This window comes from Nansenia antarctica (genome assembly GCF_963989245.1).
Source record: "Nansenia antarctica genome assembly, chromosome: 14".
In the NCBI taxonomy this organism is placed as follows: domain Eukaryota; kingdom Metazoa; phylum Chordata; class Actinopteri; order Argentiniformes; family Microstomatidae; genus Nansenia; species Nansenia antarctica.
Window position 1 is genome coordinate 10510571 of NC_137684.1, and position 20334 is coordinate 10530904.

The 20334-nt window shown below is 45.1% G+C and overlaps 1 protein-coding gene across 1 annotated transcript; it reads right to left on the reverse strand.

Annotated features, from left to right (window-relative positions):
- Window positions 1-1651: 1651 nt before the first annotated feature.
- LOC308169827 (NLR family CARD domain-containing protein 3-like) lies at window positions 1652-14353 on the reverse strand (the record flags this gene model as incomplete). Its single annotated transcript, XM_080544568.1, has 9 exons — window positions 1652-2477; window positions 2705-2748; window positions 2839-2973; window positions 7325-7498; window positions 8399-8572; window positions 10797-12549; window positions 12689-12788; window positions 13926-13986; window positions 14241-14353. 9 exons carry the CDS (start codon window positions 14351-14353, stop codon window positions 1942-1944), a joined length of 3090 nt encoding a protein of 1029 aa, XP_080400694.1. The 3' UTR covers window positions 1652-1941.
- Between the last annotated feature and the right edge of the window lie 5981 nt (window positions 14354-20334).

Below are 20334 nucleotides of genomic sequence, written 5' to 3' on the forward strand. Positions count from 1 at the left end.
TATTTTCAAATCATATTTTGCGCTCAGCAACCAAACATTCTAGTTTCAGAGATTCTAAATGATTGTGATGGCATCAAATCTACAGTGTGTGTGTGTGTGTGTGTGTGTGTGTGTGTGTGTGTGTGTGTGTGTGTGGGTGTGTGTGTGTGGGTGTGTGTGTGGGTGTGTGGGTGTACTGTGTGTGTGTGTCATCATGCCCACACAGTTCGTGTGTGTGTGTGCGTGTGTGTGTGTGTGGGTATGTGTATGTGTGTGTGTGTGTGTGTGTGTGTGTGTGTGGATGTGAGTGGGTATGTGTATGTGTGTGTGTGTGTGTGTGTGTGTGTGTGTGTCCTATGTGCATGTATGTGAATATGTGCTACAGTTATAATTGATTTACATTAAGATGAGATATTCATCATGTCTAAATGTAAATGTGGCTGATTTGTAGACACAATCAATTACTGTAAGTGCTCTCAGCGTTTTGACTGTTGCACTGTTGCCTGGCTACCCCTTACCTGACTGACCTCCTTCTCCCCCACCTCCCTACCCGTACCCTCCGATCCTCATCCATTGTTCCCCTCATTGTCCCTCGAAACTCAAAGGCTTCTCACGGTCTCCACTTTTAAATCCCACCTCAAAACCTCCCTGTTCTCCCATGCATACAACCTCCCCTACCCCTAACCATCTCCCCTAACCCTGCCACCCCCCCTCCCCCCCTGGACATGCATACAACCTCCCCTACCCCTAACCATCTCCCCTAACCCCTGCCACCCCCCTCCCCCCCTGGACATGCATACAACCTCCCCTACCCCTAACCGTCTCCCCTAACCTTGCTACCCCCCCCCTCCCCGTTCGTTAACTCTGTGTTCTATGTGCCCATGTTATCTGTTGCTTGTTGTTTCTGTGTTTTCCGTTTCTCCCATATTGTCAGCGTCTTTGAGCCTCGGAAAGGCGCTATATAAATATAATAAATTGTTATTATTATTATTATTATTATTATTACTATATTCACTAGCACTTCATTACTCAAATATGGACATTTTATTGTATTTGTAGGCATGGAAAGCCATGGGATCTTTGTGTCTAGGAGTGTGAGGTGTCTCTATGTTGTGTGTGTGTGTTGGGGAGGGTAAAGATGGAACTGGATGGTTTAGTTTGTTAACATGGTTGTTTGTGACTTAGTGGTTCGGTTTGCTAATGGAAGCAGGTTCCTCTGCTTTCTAAAGTATAGAAACAGCTGTTGTGTTGAAAAGGTCAAGTACAGTAGAACTAACCACCCTAAGTAGTGTACACTCTGTTCAAGTACAGTAGAACTAACCACCCTAAGTAGTGTACACTCTGTTCAAGTACAGTAGAACTAACCACCCTAAGTAGTGTACACTCTGTTCAAGTGCAGTAGAACTAACCACCCTAAGTAGTGTACACTCTGTTTGAAGCACTTATCTGTCCTCTCTGCCATCTAATACTGTACCAGGAGCTTTGTACAAATAAATCTTTATTTTATTTTATTTATAAATCACCTTTATTTTGGAAAGAGATGACGTGTTTACATTTGATCCATTTAATTTGTATTGCATAGAAACACAAGATGTGCAATAGAAATAAAATATGACGGTACAATATAGTACAATATGACAGGTACAATATGACAGATACAATATGACAGGTACAATATGACAGGTACAATATGACATAAGGGCCAAAACATTGTTTATCAATAATTTACTACGATAAGATTACACTCATACATGAATAAGATTCCTAACTAATATCATCATTGTTTCATTTCTGAAGCAACATAAGCAACTGAAGGTAAACATGTATATGTGTCCAATGTGGAATCACAACAATCTTGAAAATATAGAACACAAAATAAAACAAGTGTTTCTATCTGATTGAGTCATTTTACAACCTCAAAAAGGGGAGCGCCACTTCAGTTTCACTGTCCTATGGGCTTCTCTACTTCTCTACTCTGCACAGGGACACAGAGTCTCCATCCCCGCCCACCCTAAACCCTGGGTAGAGGGGCTCAGTGAATGTGGTTGTGAGTGTGAACAGGAGGGTCAGTGTGTCAGAGGAGACGCTGTAGAAGGACAGAGTGCCAGCCGGCCAGTCCAGATACACTCCTACTCTGCTGGAAGAGGGTGCAGGTAGACAGATACTAATATCATTGTTCTTGATGGTGTAATAATCATGTGAGTACTTCAGGCTCCAGGATGTGTCATATTTTCCCAGCCTAGAGTCTTGACCCTCTCCTTTCCTGGTGATTCGATGATAAGCCACTCCTATACCAGCGTACCTCCCACTCCTCTCTACCTCCCAGTAACAGCGGCCAGTCAGACCCTCTCTACACAGCACCTGTAGCAGGTGGTCAAACCTCTCTGGGTGATCAGGATACGGCTGCTCCTCTCTCCTCCATGTCACCTTCCTGTTCCCCTCAGACAGAGAGAGGCGTCTGTGTGCTGTGTTTGGGTCCAGTGTGAGCTCACAGGCATCTGATGAGGAAGACCACTCAAGTTAATGTTAGTTCACACAAAATATGTCTGGCTGGCTAGCTTTTCATATTTCAGTGAGAGAGTGAATGCTGCTTTTATGTCATGGTATAATGGCTAGCTTTTCATATTTCAGTGCCCAGCCAATATTAACTAGTTGTGAGAGTGAATGCTGTAAACATATATAATATAATATCCCCTGATGTTTGTCCTCAAACATCCAAACTTACATCTCCTGAGACGACATGTCAATGAGTCACCACTGTGGTCCTCGCTGTAAAACAAAAAAGAAACATGACATTTGCATGATGAAGAGGTTACCCAACAAGACAGAGAACCCAGCAACCATATATTCAGTATTTACCTGAGTCTGTCCACCTCAGCAGGATAGAATGGGTCATTGTCTCTCAGGTTCAGGACTCTCAGGTGGGAGGTGTTTGAGTTGATGGCGGAGGCCAATGTACCACGGCTCTCCACTGTAAGACCACATTTTCTGAGCCTAGTAAAACATGATCATTTGATAATTGAAGTGTTCACTGGTTACTGACACTGAACTTGTGTTAAGTACCTCTGGTGATACTATCTATCTGTAAGTTTAATTCATCATCAAGCATTTTGACCATTTATAAAAAGTAACCACAGGAGGGAAGCTGCTATGGTCCAGTTCTGTGTCCTCTGTCAGGGGGTTTGTTTATTTAAACGAAGTGAATAGTGAAGACTATTCTTCCTGGGGTCCACATGAAGACAGACAGTCCAACATAACAACATCAATCAACAAAGGAATAATTAGTGAACAGCATTCACTTATTAAAACTCAGAAAAATCTAATAAATATAAGATAACAGAATTAAAATAAAATATAAGTAGCAGCACATTTGAGAGCTGCATTTACTTCAACCACCATATCTGGATCCAAATAGAAGAAGAAGACAGAGAGCTCACACCAGAACTACAGTATTATCACACCAGAACTACAGTATTATCACACCAGAACTACAGTATTATCACACCAGCACTACAGTACCGTATTATCACACCAGAACTACAGTATTATCACACCAGCACTACAGTACAGTATAATCACACCAGAACTACAGTATTATCACACCAGAACTACAGTATTACTAAACTAGTCACACTGGGCTAAACCTTAATTTATTTACGGACGACAACTTCTTTCAGTTTCTTTTTGAAGCTGGATTTAATTCCAATAAGCGTCAGATATTTGGGGAGTGTATTCCAGTGTACCACAGCTCTATATAAACATGTTCTCCGTAGTGTATTTGTTCTAGGCCTTGGTGGGGTGAAACGACAGCTTGAGGCCTGTCTGGTATCATAGGTGTGATGTCATTGGTGGTAGTAACTGTCTGGTATCATAGGTGTGATGTCATTGGTGGTAGTAACTGTCTGGTATCATAGGTGTGATGTCATTGGTGGTAGTAACTGTCTGGTATCATAGGTGTGATGTCATTGGTGGTAGTAACTGTCTGGTATCATAGGTGTGATGTCATTGGTGGTAGTAACTGTCTGGTATCATAGGTGTGATGTCATTGGTGGTAGTAACTGTCTGGTATCATAGGTGTGATGTCATTGGTGGTAGTAACTGTCTGGTATCATAGGTGTGATGTCATTGGTGGTAGTAACTGTCTGGTATCATAGGTGTGATGTCATTGGTGGTAGTAACTGTCTGGTATCATAGGTGTGATGTCATTGGTGGTAGTAACTGTCTGGTATCATAGGTGTGATGTCATTGGTGGTAGTAACTGTCTGGTATCATAGGTGTGATGTCATTGGTGGTAGTAACTGTCTGGTATCATAGGTGTGATGTCATTGGTGGTAGTAACTGTCTGGTATCATAGGTGTGATGTCATTGGTGGTAGTAACTGTCTGGTATCATAGGTATGATGTCATTGGTGGTAGTAACTGTCTGGTATCATAGGTATGATGTCATTGGTGGTAGTAACTGTCTGGTATCATAGGTATGATGTCATTGGTGGTAGTAACTGTTCGGTATCATAGGTATGATGTCATTGGTGGTAGTAACTGTCTGGTATCATAGGTGTGATGTCATTGGTGGTAGTAACTGTCCGGTATCATAGGTGTGATGTCATTGGTGGTAGTAACTGTCTGGTATCATAGGTGTGATGTCATTGGTGGTAGTAACTGTCTGGTATCATAGGTGTGATGTCATTGGTGGTAGTAACTGTCTGGTATCATAGGTGTGATGTCATTGGTGGTAGTAACTGTCCGGTATCATAGGTGTGATGTCATTGGTGGTAGTAACTGTCTGGTATCATAGGTATGATGTCATTGGTGGTAGTAACTGTCTGGTATCATAGGTGTCTGTCATTGGTGGTAGTAACTGTGAGAACAGGCTAAGGGGTTTATGTAAGGTACAGATGTTCTTTAAGTACAGAATAATGCTACATGCCAGTCTTTCATCTGCCATCATCCATGACAGCCTTGCATGCATTACGACCCCTGACCCTGACCCCTGACAGCCTTGTATGCATTACGACCCCTGACCCTGACCCATAACAGCCTTGTATGCATTACATTCACATCACTTCTTTTTTTATTTTTTTATTTTTTATTTTTTTCCGATTTTATCCCTTTTTCACCCAATTTGGTAGCCAATTGAACCCAACCTAGCATCCAATTATCCCCTGCCTATTGCATAGGATCCGCCGCACAACCCCGTGGCCGGCAGTCCCAGAAGAGGCCGCCAGGCAGACTAGCTGACTGGCTCCTCGAGCCCAGCACCGTTATTCCGGCACCCAGGGGGCGGTGTTGCGCGACGGATCCTTGTCCAGAAATACTCCTATACCGCCCTCGGAAGCGGCCGCCCAATATGCCGCTTCCCGTGTGCCTCGGCCATATCTGGATCTGGCGAGCCGGGATACGAACCCCGGCCCCGGTGGGCAGCATGCACTAGTGGCCAGTGCGTAGACCGCTACACCACCGCGGGGCTCATTCACATCACTTCTGATTGAGCATGGAAGTGCGAGGCGTGCAGCTCTGTTTTGAGTGATCTGGAGTTTAGCTAGTTGATGTTTTGATGCACTAGACCAGATTGTCGGGCAGTAGTCAAGATATGATAAGACTAGAGACTTTATAACTAATATGATTGTTGTATCCATCAAAAACGAGCACCGCTTCTGGGGCCTCATTTATAGAAAGTACTTTGGATCAAATTTGATCTTACCCATGTCGTACGTAGAAAACCACGTTAAAGTAGTGATTTATACAATTTCAACGTGAGTCAATTTCAACGTGGAAACGATCGTAGCTCTACGTCAGGTATTCACTTGATGTACGCACATTACCTACTGGTTATGCAGAGTTATTACAGGCATGTACATTTACATTTCTTTTGGCATTTAGCAGACGCCTTATTCCAAAGCGACTTACAATCAATACTGTGAATGTAATGCATGTGAGCCGCACTCGAACACGTTAATGCCTATTGTAATTCATGCGAATTCATGCGAAGTGAAAGTGGCTCGTAATAAAATGAACGATGATGTCAGCCGAGAAAACGAGTTTAATTCAAGATTTAAAGGCTTGAGGCTGGGGGTGGAGGTTGGAGGCTGGGGATGGTGGGTGGAGGTTGGTGGAGGGTGGGTGGAGGTTGGGTATGGTGGGTGGAGGCTGGGGGTGGTGGGTGTTGGGTGGAGGGTGGAGGCTGGGATGGAGGGTGGTGGGTGTTGGGTGGAGGGTGGGGGTGGTGGGTGGAGGCTGGGGATGGTGGGTGGAGGCTGTGGATGGTGGGTGGAGGTTGGGGGTGGTGGGTGGAGGCTGGGGGGGAGGTTGGAGGCTGGGGATGGTGGGTGGAGGTTAGTGGAGGGTGATGGGTGGAGGCTGGGGTGGAGGTTGGGGATGGTGGGTGGAGGCTGGGGATAGTGGTTGGAGGCTGGGGTGGAGGTTGGGGATGGTGGGTGGAGGCTGGGGATGGTGGGTGGAGGTTGGGGTGGAGGTTGGGGATGGTGGGTGGAGGCTGGGGATAGTGGTTGGAGGCTGGGGTGGAGGTTGGGGATGGTGGGTGGAGGTTGGGGATGGTGGGTGGAGGTTGGGGATGGTGGGTGGAGGCTGGGGATAGTGGTTGGAGGCTGGGGTGGAGGTTGGGGATGGTGGGTGGAGGCTGGGGATGGTGGGTGGAGGTTGGGGGTGGTGGGTGGAGGCTGGGGATAGTGGTTGGAGGCTGGGGTGGAGGTTGGGGATGGTGGGTGGAGGCTGGGGATGGTGGGTGGAGGTTGGGGGTGGTGGGTGGAGGCTGGGGATAGTGGTTGGAGGCTTGAGGCTGGGGGTGGAGGTTGGAGGCTGGGGATGGTGGGTGGAGGTGGACGGAAGTTGGGTATGGTGGGTGGAGGCTGGGGGTGGTGGGTGTTGGGTGGAGAGTGGAGGCTGGAGGCTGGGATGGAGGGTGGTGGGTGTTGGGTGGGTGTTGGGTGGAGGGTGGAGGCTGGGATGGAGGGTGGTGGGTGTTGGGTGGAGGGTGGGGGTGGTGGGTGGAGGCTGGGGATGGTGGGTGGAGGCTGGGGATGGTGGGTGGGTGGAGGCTGGGGATGGTGGGCGGAGGGTAGTGGGTGTTGGGTGGAGGGTGGTGGGTGCATCTCTCTGTGAGGTCAACTTTTATATTGAAAGAAGACAAATTATTGTAAAATTATTGTGTTAAAAAGGTTATGGGCTTTACCTCATTGTCTCTCTTTTAACAATGGATATGTCCTTGTTTATTACTATGAGTTTATATTCATAAGATTTTGATTTGATTTCAAACTTTGTTAGATATTCTAAATGTAATATGTATATTAACAGTGAAATAGTGTATATTACCCAGTATGTCTACTCACCTCAGTCTCTCCAGTTTGCAGTGTGGACTCTCCAGTCCAGCAGAGAGCAGCTTCACTCCTGAGTCTTGTAGATTGTTGTAACTGAGGTGCAGCTCTCTCAGGTGGGAGGAGTTTGAGCTGAGAGCTGAGGCCAGCGCTTCACAGCATCTCTCTGTGAGCTTACATCTCTCCAGCCTGAATAAGAATTCAATAAAATGATGCAGTAAGTCCATAACAGTTCAGTGGTGGGTGGAGGCTGGGGGTGGAGGGTGTTGGGTGGAGGGTGTTGGGTGGAGGGTGGTGGGTGGAGGGTGGTGGGTGGAGGGTGGTGGATGGAGGGTGTTGGGTGGAGGGTGGTGGATGGAGGGTGTTGGGTGGTGGGTGTTGGGTGGAGGGTGGTGGATGGAGGGTGGTGGGTGGAGGGTGGTGGGTGGAGGGTGGTGGATGGAGGGTGGTGGGTGGAGGGTGGTGGGTGGAGGGTGGTGGATGGAGGGTGTTGGGTGGTGGGTGTTGGGTGGAGGGTGGTGGGTGGAGGGTGGTGGGTGGTGGGTGGAGGGTGGAGGGTGGAGGGTGGAGGGTGGAGGGTGGAGGGTGTTGGGTGGAGGGTGGTGGATGGAGGGTGTTGGGTGGAGGCTGGGGGTGGAGGGTGGAGGGTGGAGGGTGGTGGGTGGAGGGTGGTGGGTGGAGGCTGGGGGTGGAGGGTGGAGGGTGGAGGGTGTGAAAATTTGTTAAAGTTACAAGATGGAGGATTTCTTCTCTGGGGGTGCAACTTTGGTTTGATGTGACCATACACTCAACACTCAGGTAACAGTTTGAGGTAAACAATTCATTTCACTAAAATTCTAATTCTGTAGTGTATCATTAAGAGTAACCTACTTTTACAACCTTACAACCTACAATGTTTACTAAATTATTGTATTAAAAAGGTTATGACCTTTACCTCATTGTCTCTCTTTTAACAATGGATATGTCCTTGTTTATTACTATGAGTTCATATTCACAAGTTTTTGATTTGATTTCAAACTTTGTTAGATATTCTAAATGTAATATGTGGATTAAAAGTGAAAGTGTATATTACCCAGTATGTCTACTCACTTCAGTGTCTCCAGTTTGCAGTGTGGACTCTCCAGTCCAGCAGAGAGCAGCTTCACTCCTGAGTCTTGTAGATTGTTGCTACTGAGGTCCAGCTCTCTCAGGTGGGAGGAGTTTGAGCTGAGAGCTGAGGCCAGCGCTTCACAGCATCTCTCTGTGAGGTCACAACTCACCAGCCTGAATAAGAATTGAATACAATTCCAAAAGTCCATAACAGTACAGTGTAGCCTAGAGTAATAATTACAATACTGATAAAACATTGTAATCAGTGAGGTCAGACCTTGAGTAGTCAACACAAACATGAGTCACTAGAGGTACGATCGCTGGCTGTTTAATTTCAACTTTTTTTTTTCCCCCACAATGTAACAACTCATCAAAACCACATTAACAATCTAACAAAGAAGCTCACATGTATGTTTATAACAAAATCATATCATATCATATCATAGAGTCTATAAGGTCCATGGCAACCTTCCCCCCTTGGACTCACCACTGCTCTGCACTTTCACACTCCAATGACCAGACTTTTCAGAGTCACAAAAACAACTACAGTCAGAGATCATGTTTTCACACATACACTAAAACCTGGAATGAGATCCCATATGACATTAGAGCAACAACCTCTATCTCACATGTCAAACATATAAACACCATCTGAGGGAAGGACACACCTGCAACCACTGATCCAACTCACACACACCATCTCACTCACTCCACTTAAGTCCTCTCCTTTGTACTGTTGTGTAGCTGTTTATGTTTTGCTGTTGTCTTGCTTCTGTGATTATTGTTGTTTTTACTTTTTGTATTGTTGTGTGATTCTGTCTGTTTGTGCTACAGAACAGGAACCTGCTGCAGTTTAAACTGAGTCAGGCCAGTCGAAATCAAAGCTACCTTTATTTTTTTCCCCTGTATAATAAGAAACAAAGAAATAATAGTAAAAGTGCGATAGTGTATATTACCCAGTATGTCTACTCACCTCAGTGTCTCCAGTTTACAGTGTGGACTCTCCAGTCCAGCAGACTCTAAAGTCCATATGTAAATAAAGTTATGTGTAATAAAGTGGAATGAAACAGGAAAAAAGTATTGAACACACTAACTGAAATGAATTCAATACTTAGTGGAGAAGCCTTTGTTTGTAATGACAGCTTCAAAGTGCATTCTGTATGAAGTAACTAATCGCCCGCAGTATTAAGGTGTGATTTTGTCCCATTCCTCTACACAGATTGTCTTTAAATCTTGAACATTGCGGGGGGCCCTGGGTTTAAGTCAGGTGATTGACTGGGCCATTCCAACTTGATTTTCTTTCTCTGAAACCAATTGCGAGTTTCCTTTGCTGTATGCTTTGGATTGTTGTCCTGCTGGAAGGTCCACCCACGTCTCATCCTCAGCATCCTGGTGGATGGCAGCAGGTTCATCTCAAGAATCTCTCTGTACATGGCTCCATTCATTGTTCCTTCAATGATATGAAGTCTGCCAGTACCACGAGAGGAGAAACAGCCCCACACCATGATACTTCCACCTCCAAACTTCACTGTTGGTATAGTGTTATAGTGTTATAGTGGTATAGTGTTATTCGGGTGATGTGCAGGTAGAGTTAGAGTTGGTTTTCAGCTGGTTCCTTGCCTTTCCTTGCTGTGGTGTACTGCTTTTTGTTAGTGTACTTTTTTCCTGTTTCATTCCACTTTATTCCACATAACTTTATTTACATATGGACTTTAATGTTTAGATTTTTTGTCTGGATTGTTTGAGTTAATACCAAAGTCTGGTGCAAATGTCACTTGAATAGGCTCATCTGGAAACACATTTACTGGACTAAATGTTGATGTGTTCAGTACTTATTTCCCCCACTGTACATTCTGGCTGTGTCTGAGTTGATCATATGACAGGCTGTGTCTGAGTTGATCATATGACAGGGTGTGTCTGAGTTGATCATATGACAGGCTGTGTCTGAGTTGATCATATGACAGGGTGTGTCTGAGTTGATCATATGACAGGGTGTGTCTGAGTTTATCATATGACAGGGTGTGTCTGAGTTGATCATATGACAGGGTGTGTCTGAGTTGATCATATGACAGGGTGTGTCTGAGTTTATCATATGACAGGGTGTGTCTGAGTTGATCATATGACAGGGTGTGTCTGAGTTGATCATATGACAGGGTGTGTCTGAGTTTATCATATGACAGGGTGTGTGTGGGTCATGTTTTTCACCCAGGAATGTGATGCTGATAAACTCGGAATGCCAGATTCTTTCATATGCGTGAGGGTGACAGGCAAACAGACAGGAGTCATTTGGGGATTTTAATCCCTCCTACTGTAAAGATTGTAAACATCTGTACTAAACATAACGCAGAGTCAACAGAGACATTCATAAACAACAAAAGCCAACAATTGAGATACTCACCAGGCTGTTCGTGAGACTCTGAACACTGGCAGTAGCCCCAGGAGACCCTCCTCTGATTTGGAGTAACGGCTGAGGTTAAATACATCCAAGTTGCGTTGACCAGTCAGCAACACAAAGACCAGCGCTGACCACTGTGCAGGCGACAGTTTGGCCTCTGAGAGACTTCCCTCCAGGTACTGTTGGACCTCCACCTCTAGAGAATCATCATTCAGCTCATTCAGACAGTGGAACAGGTTGATGCATCTCTCTGAAGAGGGATTCTCCCGGATCTTCTCCTTGATGTACTTGATTGTTTCCTCATTGGTCTGTGAGCTGCTTCCTGTCGGTGTCAGAAGGCCTCGTAGGAGATTCTGATTGGACTCCAGTGAGAGGCCCAGGAGGAAGCGGAGGAACAGGTCCAGGTGCCCATTCTCACTCTGCAAGGCCTTGTCTACTTCGCTCTTGTGGAGACTGATGGCTGCTGTCTCTCTGATTGTGGGTGGTGTGTTGGTATTGCTGTCGCTGAGTGTGAGGAACACATACAGAGCAGCAAGAAACTCCTGAACACTCAGATGCACAAAGCAGTACACTTTTCCTTGGTGCAGTCCATACTCCTCCCTAAAGATCTGTGTGCACACTCCTGAGTACACTGCTTCTCCGACGTCAATGCCACACTCTCTCAGTTCCTCCTCATAGAAGATCAGATGTCCCTTTTCCAGCTGTTTGAAGGCCAGTTGTCCCAGTGACAGAATGATCTCTTTGTCCCAGTGTGAATCTCTGTCATGGTCTCCAGGATACTTCACATTCCTCTGTATGGTCTGAAACAACAGGAAGTGTGTGTACATCTGTGTCAGAGTCTTGGGCATCTCTCTTCTCTTTGCTTCACCCAACAGTCTCTCCAGAGTAGTGGCTGAGACCCAACAGAACACTGGTATGTGGCACATGATGTGGAGACTCCTTGATCCCTCAATGTGTGAGATGATTCTGTCGGCCATGTTGTCATCACTGATTCTCTTCCTGAAGTACTCCTCCTTCTGTGGGTTGTTGAACCCTCGTACCTCTGTCACCCGGTCAACACACTCAGGAGGAATCTGATTGGCTGCTGCAGGTCGGGAGGTTATCCAGAGGAGAGCAGAGGGAAACAGATTCCCCTTGATGAGGTTTGTCAGCAGCACGTCCACTGAGGCTGACTCTGTGACATCACAACATCTCTTGTTGTTCTGGAAGTCTAGAGGAAGTCGACACTCATCTAGACCATCAAAGACAAACACAACTTTGTATTTGTCATAGTTGGAGATTCCTGAATCCTTTGTTTCCACATAGAAGTGATCGAGGAGTTCCAACAAACTGTAGTTTTTGCCGATGCATAAATTCAACTCTCTGAAAGGGAGTGAAAATATGAACTGGACATCCTGATTGACTTCTCCTTCAGCCCAGTCCAAAATAGACTTCTGCACAGAGATTGTCTTTCCAATGCCAGCGACTCCCCTGGTTAACACATTTCTGACTGGTCTGTCTTGTCCGGGTGATGGTTTGAAGATGTCTTTGCATTTGATTGGTGTCTCTTCTGTAGCTGGTCTTCTGGATGCCTCAATCTGTCTGACCTCATGTTCGTTATTGACTTCTCCACTTCCATCCTGAATGATGTAGACCTCTGTGAAGATCTCGTTGAGAAGTTTTGGGTTGCCTTGTTCAGCTATTCCCTCAAACACACACTGACACCTTCTCTTATGGGTGAGTTTTAGTTTAAGTTGGAACTGCTCAACAGTGTCCCCTGAGGGAACAAATGATGACTAAATGTTAATGTATCTCATTAACCTTTTTGGAAACACACAATCATAGTAGTCAGTAAAAACAAGGTTGATATTCAGTAGATCTAGTCACATGACAGACTGATAGTAGGAAGCTCTTACTCTCCAGTGTGACAGTGAGCTCCATCTGGTTCATGGCTCTCAGCATCTGTCCAGCCCCCTTCCTGGCCCCCACCCTCTGCCTATCATCCTCTTCAGGCAACTGAAGAAGAAATGAAAACCGCTTCCCAAGTCAATGGAAAAAATAACAATTACAATTTTTCAATTGTACTAAATTGTAAATAAATTGTGCAGTAGTCAAACTGTATGGAGATTTTATCTTATCTCAGCATATTGTTAAAGTCCCCTCCTTTAAGTACCCTAGGATTTGGTTAGATGCATTTCGCACCGGCCAGCAGAGGGCAATTTAAATCCAAAATGTTAAACCTCCATTGGCTAAAAGCTGTACTTTTGGCTCTACAAGTGTTAACATGTCATTTATGACGTTTTAATATGTTTTCAGGCAAGAAAGTAACCATAGCCTACTCCCAAAATCTGTCCAGTTTATCAAAATAACCCGTTTATATATCTGATCTGACGTTTTTTTTCCGTCTTCTGTTCACTGGGTCTGATGTCTTGGAGCACCGGTAGCTAGGAAGTTGGTTACTAGGGAAGGTACACGCGTACCTACTCTCCTCTTCCTGATTGGTCAGCTGTCAGAAAGGCACTTGACATCACACAGCGCCTTTCTGAAAAGTTAAATAAATTCACCTGAAAAAGGTGGCGGCAGCTGCGCTTTTCTGAGGCTTTTTAAAAGGCGGCCGCTTTTCCCATAGGGTTGTATGTAAAAAGGCGCTGAAGGCTGCACCAAGTGTGAACACAGGCTATGTTTCCCATAATGCCCTTCATCCTGGAACACACTTCAAGATTCTAAAGTTAGAGGAGTTACTATCCTTGCCTCTTTTTAAGTCTCTGATCTACAACAATGTTTTTGATGCTGCATTTGTTTTATATTTCATAATGCGTTGGTAACTTGACATTTAGTCTTTTCTGTATGTATTGTTGTAACATTTCATGTACACACTGCTACTTCCCTGTGTGCCTTCTTGCCAGGTCACCCTCGCAAAAGAGGGTTTTAACCTCAATGGGTCTTACCTGGTTAAATAAAGGTTACATAAATAAATACAATATTTTATTTGTTCCTCCACTTTGAAGCCATTTCATAGACCCTGATTAATTCTACAGAAAATCTGATAACTCATTAGCCAAGACCCCGTTTTCAAACAAGAGCCTGGACAATACCTTTGACTGGAAATTAATTTTACAGATGGTGGCTTTACAAAAGTAAAACAAGACTCACCTCACCACCAGAGGACAGGTCAGGACCACTGGGGATCTCTGCCTCTGATCTGGGTGGGCTCCTGTGGAAATAAAACATGTTGTGTCAATGTTGGCCGTGTGTCATATTCTCCTTGTTGCTTTTGGTTGCTCAGAACACTTTGTATCATTCAGAGGTGTGCTCTGTTCCATAAACATCATTACAAGTGGAAGTGGAACCAGATTGTCTATTGTGGCAATCCGCTCACCAACGCCCCTAAGCCGGGGGCAGAGTACGATGGACAGCGCCCCGCGCCCCTAGGCAGAGTGATCAACAATAGCTACTATCCGCTCGCACAGGTGAACCGCGTCCGACAACCACCACAGCGGTGAGCGCTCGTGGAACAGCTGTGCCAGCGGAGGAGAAGACAGGATAAAGATACCTGACAAACCCTGATCGGGGGGAACCATTACCAGTACACGGCACGGCGCCGGATGGGTGAGGACCGCTTTGCGGTGACCAATACTCTGTGTGAACGTTTATAATAACGTGTCTTTGTGTGACCAGACCCAGATGACCTGAGGGGAGAACCCCGATAACCAGAGCTCGAGTGACGAGCAGAAGATTTACAGAATAGCCGGAGAGTTGGTAGTGAGAGAGGTACAGGAGAGGAGTGCCCCTGGACTACCAAGGGTGTGACGGAGCCCCACCCCCTTCCCTGGACGGACGGATCCCCGCTGCCTAACGCCAGCCCCTCCAGTAGAGGGACACCTACATAATCCTTGTTGGCCTTTAAACTGAATGAAGTATACTTCTGCCCCTGATGAGTGAGACATCGCCCCTTCCCCCTATTAATTGACATGTGATTCCTGAGTACTCATTTCACTGCTGAACATTGACCTTTGTTACGCCGTCCTCCTGAGTGGGCGTGGCCCCGACACGTCCTCAGATAGGAATAAATATGACCTAAATATGACCTCCGTCTCCTCGTCTCTCTAGCTCTGTGTGTACTTTCCTCTGGTCAAGTGAGCGGGTTCCCACACCATCCATAGATCACAGATATAATAATAATGATGGTTATAATCATGCCTGGTGAGGCATAAGGGATTCCTTTACAGATTCTTTACAGCATTAAAGGGATGTTAGAGGTTGTGAGGACTCGTGTGATATTACGTTTGTTCACTGCCAATGTTTTCTTTACGAAAATGTAACGGAGGACCCATTGACCAATCACTCTTCATGGATACACAGCTGGGGGCAGAGCTGCATTCTGATTGGACAGTGCTGTGACAAAAGACAGGCCTTCAATCTGTGACTCACACACACACACACACACACACACACACACACACACACACATCTCTCCACATAGTGCATTTTACATGTAGAGGTTGTGAGGACCTGTGTGATATTACCTTTGTTCACTGCCAATGTTTTCTTTACGAAAATGTAACGGAGGACCCATTGACCAATCACTCTTCATGGATACACAGCTGGGGGCCGAGCTGCAGCCTGATTGGACAGTGCTGTAACAAAAGACAGGCCTTCAATCTGTGACACACACACACACTCACACACACACACACACACACACACACACACACACACACACACACACACACACACACAGGCACACACACACCTAGTTCTGTCTAGTGCATGTTACATGTAGAGGTTATTAGGTGAGCACATGATATTACCTTGGCTCTGTGTCAAAGTCTCCTGTAGAAGAGTTCATGGCCTGATCTCTCTCCATGGACACACAGCTGGGCTCAGAGGAGCTGCATCCTGGCTGATCTGAGCTAGAATACAAATGTAGATAACTCACTCTATGAGTTAGAACACACACACACACACACACACACAAACACACACACACACACACACACACACACACACACACACATGCACACGCACACACAGGTTTCTCTCTCTCCTCTCACCTCAACGGCTCCATGGTCAAATGATGTAGTGGCAGCCAGTCCCACACATCTGACTCCCTGGATCACAGGAGAGGACTGAATCAGCCTGAGAATCACAACGTGAATTTAATATAAAGACACACATACCGCACTCTCTCTGTATCTCTCTCTGTCTCTGTCTCTCTGTATCTCTCTCTCTCTCTGTCTCTCTCTCTCTCTCTGTATCTCTCCCTTTCTCTATGTGAAATCACTCATATTGACATTCCAAATGCACAGATACTTTAAGCCACATATGAAGTACTCTCTCTATCCCTTTCTCTCTCTCTCTCTCTCTCTCTCTCTCTCTCTCTCTCTCTCTCTCTCTCTACACTACCTTAACGCCTTCCTCGCTAGTTCCTATCTTCACAGAGAGAAGCTTTATTGGTGTAATGAACTCCCACATGACTGGCTGTTACTCTGCTCACAGTTCAAGAGTCCACAATCAGATACATCCCCTGCAACGTGACACCTGTACACTAGGACAAGACACTGAACCACACAAGTGGAGACAGATCTAGAGTCATGTTCCATCAGATACATCCCCTGCAATATGACAGCTTTTCAGGACTCTATGGACATGGACATTCTCACTGACACATGCAACTGTTTTTCAACCCCTCTAGTGCTTTTCCAAACCCCCCCTGTTGGCTGCTTACTGTCTGTCCCATGCATGCCTGTTTGACTTCCTGTGTCTGTCCAAATGTGCATACTGTATTTATTGCTAATTCTCTAATGCTGTTAGTGTGCTTTTTCCTGTGCTTAATGTTGTGCGGGTTTATGTGGATGTGTGATGCTGTCCCTTAAACTTGATGCTGTGACTGTAAGTGGAGGAGGTGTGGAGATGTACGTATGTTTTTACTCTTTTAACTGTGCTGGAATTTTGGATGTGTGCCGCTGTCTGTCGTGTGTGTTCTTTGTTTTTAACATATAACCTGATTTATTTTCAGCCCCACCCCCCCACCCCCCAAGAGGCTTTTGTCTTTTGCCAGGCCGCCAATGTAAATAATAATTAGTTCTTATTGGCCCTGCCTGGTTAAATAAAGGTTAAATAAAAAAATAAAATAAAAAACACCTGTACACTAGGACAAGACACTGAACCACACAAGTGGAGACAGATCTAGAGTCATGTACACTAGGACCAGACACTGAACCACACAAGTGGAGACAGATCTAGAGTCATGTACACTAGGACAAGACTCTGAACCACACAAGTGGAGACAGATCTAGAGTCATGTACACTAGGACCAGACACTGAACCACACAAGTGGAGACAGATCTAGAGTCATGTACACTAGGACCAGACACTGAACCACACAAGTGGAGACAGATCTAGAGTCATGTTCCATCAGACTGGCAGGCTGGTCAGTTCAGCTCACAGAAAACAACCATCTGATGCCACCATAAGAGTGGGTGCTTGGATTGGATGTTCCATTGACGTTTCTGCACCACACAGTAAACATGACATCATTCGGATCATAAAAGAACACTGTTGACAACAGCACACAAGGCTTAGACCTTTCCTAAGCTAGAGGATCTCTCCTTGTTCACACAGTAAACCACTGCTACATCACTGCATTGTTCTCTTCAGTCAGGCCTGGCCATGGAGAGATCTGAACCTGCTGTTTCATGTCCAGCTATAGCCATAGTCTAGTGTACTATGTAGCCAATCTGAAGCCAGGATCACATGTGACTCTTTAATCTGAACAGCATCTGTCTGCATCATCCTATCACCTTCCCAGATATATAGTAGCCTATGGAGCTCCCAGATTTCCATGTATTTATAAAGAGATGAAATGTTCACATTTGACCTCTCTCTCTCTCTCTGTCTCACAATCCCCCTCCCTCCTTCTCTCCCTCCCTCTCTCTCCTTTGTTTTCACTGAATCTTAGAACAGTCATTCCTGATCAAATACAGCAGTTGGAGCAATGATGTAAATGATCAATATACCATAAGTACAACTGCAAACTTACAGAAGCCCCATGAAAACATTTTAATCTTATTTATACATGTTTATTTAACCTTTATTTAACCAGGAATAAAAACTCATTGAGATTAAAAATCCCTTTTACAACAGTGTCCTGGCCAAGACAGGCAGCAGCGCAACTACGGGGTTACAAACATAAAACAAACATGAAACATTTGCACTTACTTTTAGTGAATCGTTCATGCCCACTGCCTTCTCCAGTCTGCCTTGTTCTAATCTGGGAACCCAGAATCAAGTGACTCTAGTCGAGTTATAATCTTGATCAGAGAGACTTTACCATCTTGAGTTAATCATCAACTCATGTGATGTGGGTATTAATGTGTGTCTGTCTTTCCTGTTGGATGTTGTATTGTCTTAATCTCAAGGAAAACAATAAAAAATATATATATTTGAATCATCAACTCATGGCTGAATAAATCTGTTACTTAGCTCATAGTTCAGATGTTCATAATCAGATATGTCCCTATAATTATAATCATTATTACAGATATACCCCTGGATTCATGCTGGCATTAGTGGCCCGAGGAAAAATAGGTGCACACAAAAGCTGCTATTAAAAATACATAATGATGAGGAAAGAAAATCACAGATACTTTATGACACACATGAAGTACTCTGTCTCTCTCTCTCTCTCTCTCTCTCTCTCTCTCTCTCTCTCTCTCTCCCTCTCTCCCTCTGTCTCTCTCTCTCTCCCTCTGTCTCTCTCTCTCTCCCTCTGTCTCTCTCTCTCTCCCTCTGTCTCTCTCTCTCTCCCTCTGTCTCTCTCTCTCTCCCTCTGTCTCTCCCTCTCTCTCTTCACACTACCTTAGTGCCTTCCTCACAGTCTTCCTCACTAGTTCCTATCTTCACAGAGAGAAGCTTTATTGGTGTAATGAACTCCCACATGACTGGCTGCTAGTTCAAGAGTCCACAATCAGATACATTCCCTTCAATGTGACACCTATCACCTTCCCAGATACAGTATCTAGTAGCCCATGGAGCTCTCAGATTACCATGTATTTATAAAGAGATGAAGTGTTTACATTTGATCTTTTTCATTTGTATTACACATGATTTATCAGGGTCAACCATTAAAAAAAACTTTAAAAAACAGTTACAACAGTTAGTTCCGACCATGTAATTAGGTTACTATATTGTGGCATTTCTTTGCTGTTTGCCATCACGTAGGGGAATAACTACGGAAGACGCAGACAGCAGAAACAGCTGAGGCACGTGAGTTGAAATTCTCTACCTGTTTCCATAACACCCGATGCCAGTCAGAGGCGATTCGCGTAAGGCGAAAATGAATGAATGAATGAATGAATGAATGGTCTTTATTGTCATTAATACAGTACAGGTACCATACAACGAAATTTAGGAGGGGGGGGCTCCCCTGGTGATAGGAAAAAGACTAAAAACAAGAGGGCCAAGGGTAAAATAAAAAAGGGAAAAGAGCTGGTTTACATAAATAAAGGCTATGTACACTATCTACTATACTATACTACTATACTATACAAATAAAACACTGTGCTGTACTCTATGCTATGCTATAAATATTCTAACTTTTCCTATCTCTGAACCTTATGTACACAAGGGTTGTCATATTGCACATAGTATTGTTGCACATTCATTTAAAGTGTCGCAGTTTGCAGGTTTGAAATGTTCCCAGTTATATTTAAATATTGCACTTATGTTTACAATCTAGTAGCTGCCATCAGATTGTCTAGATTGTCCAGGGCCTAGAACCTAGGTCTTTGCTGTGTTCAGGGCCTGGATGGCCCTGGGGTAGAAGCTGAGCTTCAGTCTGTTTGTCCTTGCGAACATGGTCCTGAACCGCCTGTCCGAGGGCAGCCGGGCAAAGTGTTCGTACCCAGGGTGGGATGGGTCCCTGGAGATCTTGGAGGCCTTCCTGAGGCAGCGTGTGTTGTACAGCTCTTCCAGAGAGGGGAGGGGGGCGCCGGTGATCTTCTGGGCCGATCTCACGACTCTCTGTAGCGCTTTCCTCTCTGCGGCTGTGCAGCTGGTGGAGAAACCACCTCATGCGAGCGAATCGACTTTGGGCGAATTAGAGGCGATTCGTATCGAGTTTATACAAATCAAGCCGTTTCCATAAACATTTTCATACGAATCATCTCAAACTGACGCGAATCACTGCGAAATACGAATCAGAATGGTTTATGGAAACGCACCTACTGTCAGGCTCATTAAAACCAGTTGAGTTATATAGTTAATAGAGAGACACAGAGATGTTACCTCGTTACAAATCCTCCTGAAACGGTCTACTCTGTCTACTCTGTCTACTTGTAGGACTAACTACAACTACTAAGTACTTGTCTACTGACACGGAGTTGGTCTTCTACACTCACACATCACAGTGGAACTTTGATCATGTTTTACTCCAAATAGTTCAAATAAATCCCAGCATTTATGCTTCCACTCTACAGTAACCATGTCTGGCAATATATGACGGGGGGTTAGGGGGGACTCTGGGGAGGAGGGGGGTGGTCTTGGGTTTGTTTTTTTCATG